The sequence below is a fragment of the Notothenia rossii genome (assembly GCF_949606895.1).
Source record: "Notothenia rossii genome assembly, contig: scaffold_505, whole genome shotgun sequence".
Lineage (NCBI taxonomy): Eukaryota > Metazoa > Chordata > Actinopteri > Perciformes > Nototheniidae > Notothenia > Notothenia rossii.
The window spans coordinates 1-9,516 of NW_027639555.1; the positions used below are offsets into that span (position 1 = coordinate 1).

General features: G+C 39.0%; 1 protein-coding gene across 1 annotated transcript; it reads left to right on the forward strand.

Moving 5' to 3' along the window:
- Positions 1-721: 721 nt before the first annotated feature.
- On the forward strand, positions 722-3,384 carry wnt16 (wingless-type MMTV integration site family, member 16; the record flags this gene model as incomplete). The annotated part of the gene is made up of 2 exons (XM_079695953.1): positions 722-1,065; positions 2,695-3,384. Coding segments are annotated over 2 exons (803 nt in total), but the record flags the coding sequence as incomplete, so codon positions are not given.
- Between the last annotated feature and the right edge of the window lie 6,132 nt (positions 3,385-9,516).

A 9,516-nucleotide genomic window follows, 5' to 3' on the forward strand; every position in this document is an offset into this window, starting at 1 on the left:
TATTGCCGCTAACACTGTTTGGACTTAATATGGCCTTAACTAATTGATGTGTTGGCAGAGGTTGATTCCAAGGAACTCCATATGTGCGCATGGCAGTACGTAGTTAGAAAAAGAAAGAAGAGCCAGGCACATTATACGTATCTTTCAATTCTTGGAAGGACATCAAGCCGTTGTCGTTGGTTATGTCAGAAAGATAATGTATTCCTTCAGAGGACTTGAAGTGTCCTTTTCCTGATATTAACCCGGACCGGTTATATAGATTTATTTTGAATTTGTTAAAGTTAAACCAGGACTCATTGAACTCTGAGCTTTTGTTCTTGACTTGTATCTTGTTTGACTTGACTTGTGCCTCATTGGATTGGACTTTTTGGTCTGACTGGGACCTTATCGGGTCTTACCTGGAACCGGTTTTTCTTGATTTTGGACTTGTTGGTATTGATTTTGGACTTGTTGGTATTGATTTTGGACTTGTTGGTCTTCACACAGGACTTGTTGGTCTTGACACAGGACTTGTTGGTGTTGACACAGGACTTGTTGGTCTTGACACAGGACTTGTTAGTTCTGACCCTGGGACGGTTTGACTCAGGATTTGACTTGGAACTGGTTGGGCTTGTCTTGGGATTCGTTGGAATGGACGAGTCTTTGATTTGATATTGAACTGTTTTTGCCTCTTCCTCCTGAACCTGAACCTGAACCTGAATCTGACGATGTGTCTCTGCAGGATCCAAAGAGACGGCGTTCCTGCAGGCGGTTCTGGCAGCGGCTCTGGTCCACGCCGTGACCCGGGCCTGCAGTCAGGGCAACATGACGGAGTGTGGCTGCGACGCGCGGCTGCGAGGAGGCGGAGCTCCGCAGGGGGGCGTGTCTCTGCAGGGGGGCGGGTCTCCACAGGGGGGTGTGTCTCCGCAGGAGGGCTGGCACTGGGGCGGCTGCTCGGACCACATCCAGTACGGGATCTGGTTCAGCCGCAGGTTCATCGACGGGACCGTCAGAAACACGACGAGCGTCAGAGGAGGATTCACGCTGAGCAGTGCCTACATCCACAACAGTGAGGCGGGGCGGCAGGTGAGAACAAAATAACCAGGTTCTATACCTGCAGAGGTCAAACAACCAGGTTATGTACCTCCAGAGGTCAAACAACCAGGTTATGTACCCGCAGAGGTCAAACAACCAGGTTCTATACCTGCAGAGGTCAAACAACCAGGTTATGTACCTGCAGAGGTCAAACAACCAGGTTATGTACCTCCAGAGGTCAAACAACCAGGTTATATACCTCCAGAGGTCAAACAACCAGGTTTTATACCTGCAGAGGTCAAACAACCAGGTTATATACCTCCAGAGGTCAAACAATCAGGTTATGTACCTCCAGAGGTCAAACAACCAGGTTCTATACCTGCAGAGGTCAAACAACCAGGTTCTATACCTCCAGAGGTCAAACAACCAGGTTATGTACCTGCAGAGGTCCAACAACCAGGTTATGTACCTGCAGAGGTCAAACAACCAGGTTCTATACCTCCAGAGGTCAAACAACCAGGTTGTATACCTGCAGAGGTCAAACAACCAGGTTATATACCTCCAGAGGTCAAACAACCAGGTTCTATACCTGCAGAGGTCAAACAACCAGGTTCTATACCTGCAGAGGTCAAACAACCAGGTTATATACCTCCAGAGGTCAAACAACCAGGTTCTATACCTGCAGAGGTCAAACAACCAGGTTATGTACCTCCAGAGGTCAAACAACCAGGTTATGTACCTCCAGAGGTCAAACAACCAGGTTCTATACCTGCAGGGGTCAAACAACCAGGTTCTATTCTAGGGCTGAACGATTAATCAATTTTAAATCGAAATCGCGATTTGATATGATGCGATTATGATATCGCAAAGCCTGCGATTTTTTTTAACATATATATATTTTTTTTACATTTTTGTTTGTTTTGTTTTGTTCTTCTTGTGTGTCAGTCATCCACACCAATCAGAAGTGCTGTGCTCCACATGTACCAGCCATTGTTAACCAATCAGAAGTGGTCCATGAAAGAAGTTGATAGACAGATTGATCCAATCACCTGCCAAGTATTTTTTAAAGTGCCTGCCCTTTCCAAATGGCTTCCAATGGAGCTTTCCTAGATGGTTTGGTGAAACAAAGCATCTGAGTCGGGTTAGTAATGCTCCATCACGTGTTTTACATCAGACGGGAGCACGTTGATGCGGCCTTCCTAGCCGGAGATATGGCTGCATTTTACAATAAACTTCCGTTGGGTCGCTAAAAAAGAAATATCGGAAATCTAATCGTAATATTTATATAATATTTTATACCTCCAGAGGTCAAACAACCAGGTTATATACCTCCAGAGGTCAAACAACCAGGTTCTATACCTGCAGAGCTCAAACATCGTAGGCTGGTGTTTTCCAGAGTATTTATGGTATTCTTTCATCTTTTCTAGAGTTTAAGGGTGCATTTTTGTTCATTTCCTGTGCTTAAATGTCTACAGGTTAAACGGTGTATGCTTGCCAGCATCATTACTCACAGTATAAATGATGCATTTGCACAGTTTCGACTGTATAATGGTGTTTACTTGTTTTAGTTGTTTTTTATGTCTTGTATTATATTATCGTGCATTTTCAGCTGTGAAAATGGGTCGTCTCCACAGTTTGAATGCATGTATGTACCTGATCAGGTTCTTCTTCTTCTGTCAGGCGGTCGTCCGCACGATGTCGACTCACTGTCGCTGTCACGGCGTCTCGGGGTCCTGCGCCGTGAAGACGTGCTGGAAGACGGTGGCGCCGTTCGAGCGTGTCGGCGTTTACCTGAAGGAGCGGTACGAGCGCAGCGTCCAGGTGTCCGACCGGTCCAAGAAGAAATCGAGGAGGAAGGAGCAGCGGCGCACCCCGGTGGACGCTCAGCAGCTAGTCTTCATCAACAAGTCCCCCAACTACTGCCTGGAGGACGTACGGCGCGGCGTGGCAGGGACTCGAGGCCGGCGCTGCAACCGAACGTCCTCCGGCTCGGACAGCTGCGTCCTGCTGTGCTGCGGGCGAGGCTACAACACGCACCTGGTGAGACTCGTGCAGCGCTGCCAGTGCAAGTTCGTCTGGTGCTGCTACGTCCAATGCCACCGCTGCGAGAGCATGAACGACATGCACACCTGCAAATAGGACAGGGACACACACAGAGACACACCTACAAATAAGGACAGGGACACACCTGAACACTAACTAAAGACATGCACACCTGCAAATAGGACAGGGACACACCTGCAAATAAAGACAAGGACACACCACACCTGGACATGAGGACAGGAAGACACTTGGACACTTGGACAGGAACACCTGGACATGAGGACAGGAATGCACCTGGACATGAGGACAGGAACACCTGGACATGAGGACAGGAACACCTGGACATGAGGACAGGAATGCACCTGGACATGAGGACAGGAATACACCTGGACATGAGGACAGGAATACACCTGGACATGAGGACAGGAATACACCTGGACATGAGGACAGGAATACACCTGGACATGAGGACAGGAACAAACCTGGACATGAGGACAGGAATACACCTGGACATGAGGACAGGAACAAACCTGGGCATGAGAACAGGAAGACACCTGGACATGAGGACAGGAACCCACCTGGACATGAAGAAAGGAACACACCTGGACACAAGGACAGGAACACACCTGGACATGAGGACAGGAACACACCTGGACATGACGACAGGAATACACCTGGACATGAGGACAGGAACACACCTGGACATGAGGACAGGAACACACCTCGACATGAGGACAGGAACACACCTGGACATGAGGACAGGAACACACCTCGACATGAGGACAGGAACACACCTGGACATGAGGACAGGAACACACCTGGACATGAGAACAGGAATACACCTGGACATGAGGACAGGAACACACCTCGACATGAGGACAGAAAGACACCTGAACACGAGGACAGGAACACACCTGGACATGAAGACAGGAAGACACCTGGACATGAGGACAGGAAGACACCTGGACATGAGGACAGGAACACACCTGGACATAAGGACAGGAACACATCTGAAGACAAACGGATCATTTCTCCTTGAATCTGATTTTCTTCTTCCAGTTTTTTTATTCTCTTTTTTCTGCTGACTGTTTGTGAGTTTAAAGGGAAATTGGAAAACGTTCAGGATTTAATATTTAAAATGTGTTTCTGTATTTATATAGAGGCTGAGAAAAATTATGATTTTGTATTTTGTTTTTCCAATAAACATTATTTATGTTTGATGTATTGTATTGATTGTACCTGAGCATCACCTGTTTGAGGCTCTGCTGCCTCCTGGAGGACAGAGGAGGACGGAGGAGGACAGACACGTCACAGACTATCATTTACTTTTTAAATATGGGAAATAAACGGATAAATAAAAAGTTTAAATTTCAAGTATAAACATACATTTGAAAAATATAAAGATATTCATATTTCTAGGTCATCACATTACATCACATTACATTACATCACATTACATCATATCACATCACATCCCATCACATCATATGGACTGTACTTATATAGCGCTTTATCCAGTCTTTAAGACCCCTCAAAGCACTTTACATACTACATGTCATTCACCCATTCATACCCATTCATACAGAGCAGTGTACCTTCCTCTAGGACCTAACATTCACACACATTCACACACCGTTGGCCATGGCATCGGGAGCAACTCATGGTTAAGTATCTTGCCCAAGGATACATCGACATGTTGACTGCATGGGCTGGGATCGAACCCAAAACCTTCTGGTTGAAAGACGACCACACTCCCTCACAGCCACAGTCGCCCGTAATATATATTACATATCACATCACATTACATCACATCACATCACATCACATCACATAACATTACATCACATTACATCATATTACATCACATCACATTACATCACATTACATCACATCACATTACATTACATCATATCACATCACATTACATCACATCACATCACATCACATCACATTACATCACATTACATCACATCACATCACATCACATTATATCACATCATATTACATCACATCACATTACATCACATTACATTACATCACATCACATCACATCACATCACATCACATCACATCACATCCCATTACATTACATCACATCACATCATATTACATTACATTACATCACATTACATCATATTACATCACATCACATCATATTACATCACATTACATCATATTACATCACATTACATCACATTACATCACATCACATCACATTATATCACATCACATCATATTACATCACATTACATCACATTACATCACATCACATTACATCACATCACATCACATTACATCACATTACATCACATCACATCACATCACATCACATCATATCACATCACATTACATCACATTACTTCACATTACATTACATCACATCATATTACATCACATTACATCACATTACATCACATCACATCACATTACATCACATCATATTACATTACATCACATTACATCACATCATATTACATCACATTACATCACATTACATCACATCACATCACATCACATTACATCACATCACATCACATCACATCACATCATATTACATCACATTACATCACATTACATCACATCACATTATATCACATCACATCACATTACATCACATTACATTACATCACATCACATCACATCACATCACATCACATCACATTACATCACATTACATCACATCACATCACATTATATCACATCATATTACATCACATCACATTACATCACATTACATTACATCACATCACATCACATCACATCACATCACATCACATTACATCACATCACATCATATTACATTACATTACATCACATTACATCATATTACATCACATCACATCATATTACATCACATTACATCATATTACATCACATTACATCACATTACATCACATCACATCACATTATATCACATCACATCATATTACATCACATTACATCACATTACATCACATCACATTACATCACATCACATCACATTACATCACATTACATCACATCACATCACATTATATCACATCATATTACATCACATCACATTACATCACATTACATTACATCACATCACATCACATCACATCACATGACATCACATCACATCACATCACATCACATCACATCACATCACATTATATCACATCATATTACATCACATCACATTACATCACATTACATTACATTACATCACATCACATCACATCACATTACATCACATCACATCACATCACATCACATTACATCACATTACATCACATCACATCACATCACATCACATCACATCACATCACATTACATCACATTACATCACATCACATTACATTACATTACATCACATTACATCATATTACATCACATCACATCACATTACATTACATTACATCACATCACATCACATCACATCACATTACATCACATCACATCACATCACATCACATCACATCACATTACATCACATCACATCACATCACATCACATCACATCACATTATATCACATCATATTACATCACATCACATTACATCACATTACATTACATCACATCACATCACATCACATCACATCACATCCCATTACATTACATCACATCACATCATATTACATTACATTACATCACATTACATCATATTACATCACATCACATCATATTACATCACATTACATCACATTACATCACATCACATCACATTATATCACATCACATCATATTACATCACATTACATCACATTACATTACATCACATTACATCACATCATATTACATCACATTACATCACATTACATCACATCACATCACATTACATCACATCACATCACATTACATCACATCACATCACATTACATCACATCATATTACATTACATCACATTACATCACATCATATTACATCACATTACATCACATTACATCACATCACATCACATTACATCACATCACATCACATTACATCACATCACATCACATTACATCACATCATATTACATTACATCACATCACATCACATCACATTACATCACATTACTTCACATTACATCACATCACATCACATCACATTACATCACATTACTTCACATTACATCACATCACATCACATCACATTACATCACATTACATCACATCATATCACATCACATTACATCACATTACTTCACATTACATCACATCACATCATATCACATTACATCACATCATATCACATCACATTACATCACATTACTTCACATTACATCACATCACATCACATCACATCACATTACATCACATTACATTACATCACATCACATCACATCACATTACATCACATTACATCACATCATATCACATCACATTACATCACATTACTTCACATTACATCACATCACATCACATTACATCACATTACATTACATCACATTACATCACATCACATCACATCACATTAGATCACATTACATCACATTACATCACATTACATTACATCACATTACATCACATCACATTACATTACATCACATTACATCACATTACATTACATCACATCACATTACATCACATTACATTACATTACATCACATTACATCATATTACATTACATCACATTACATCACATCACATCACATCACATTACATTACATCACATCACATTACATCACATTACATTACATTACATTACATCACATCACATTACATCACATCACATTACATTACATCACATTACATCATATTACATTACATCACATTACATCACATCACATCACATCACATTACATTACATCACATCACATTACATCACATTACATTACATTACATCACATCACATCATATTACATTACATCACATTACATCATATTACATTACATCACATTACATCACATTACATTACATCACATTACATCACATCACATTACATTACATCACATTACATCACATTACATTACATCACATCACATTACATCACATTACATTACATTACATCACATCACATTACATTACATCACATTACATCATATTACATTACATCACATTACATTACATCACATTACATCACATTACATTACATTACATCACATCACATTACATTACATCACATTACATCATATTACATTACATCACATTACATCACATCACATTACATCACATTACATTACATTACATCACATCACATTACATTACATCACATTACATCACATCACATTACATCACATCACATTACATTACATCACATTACATCACATTACATTACATTACATCACATCACATTACATTACATCACATTACATCATATTACATTACATCACATTACATCACATCACATCACATCACATTACATCACATCACATTACATTACATCACATTACATCACATTACATTACATCACATCACATTACATCACATTACATTACATTACATCACATCACATTACATTACATCACATCACATTACATCATATTACATTACATCACATTACATCACATCACATCACATCACATTACATTACATCACATCACATTACATCACATTACATTACATTACATTACATTACATCACATCACATTACATTACATCACATTACATCATATTACATTACATCACATTACATTACATCACATTACATCACATTACATTACATTACATCACATCACATTACATTACATCACATTACATCACATCACATTACATCACATCACATTACATTACATCACATTACATCACATTACATTACATTACATCACATCACATTACATTACATCACATTACATCATATTACATTACATCACATTACATCACATCACATCACATCACATTACATCACATCACATTACATTACATCACATTACATCACATTACATTACATCACATCACATTACATCACATTACATTACATTACATCACATCACATTACATCACATCACATTACATCATATTACATTACATCACATTACATCACATCACATCACATCACATTACATTACATCACATCACATTACATCACATTACATTACATTACATCACATCACATCACATTACATTACATCACATTACATCATATTACATTACATCACATTACATCACATCACATCACATCACATTACATTACATCACATCACATCAGATCACATTACATCACATCACATTACATCACATTACATTACATCACATCACATCACATCACATCACATTACATCACATCACATCACATCACATCACATCACATTACATCACATCACATCACATCACATCACATTACATTACATCACATCACATCACATCACATCACATTACATCACATCACATCATATTACATCACATCACATTACATCACATCACATCAGATCACATCACATCACATTACATCACATCACATCACATCACATTACATCACATTACATTACATCACATCACATCACATCACATTACATCACATCACATCACATTACATCACATCACATTACATCACATCACATCACATTACATCACATCA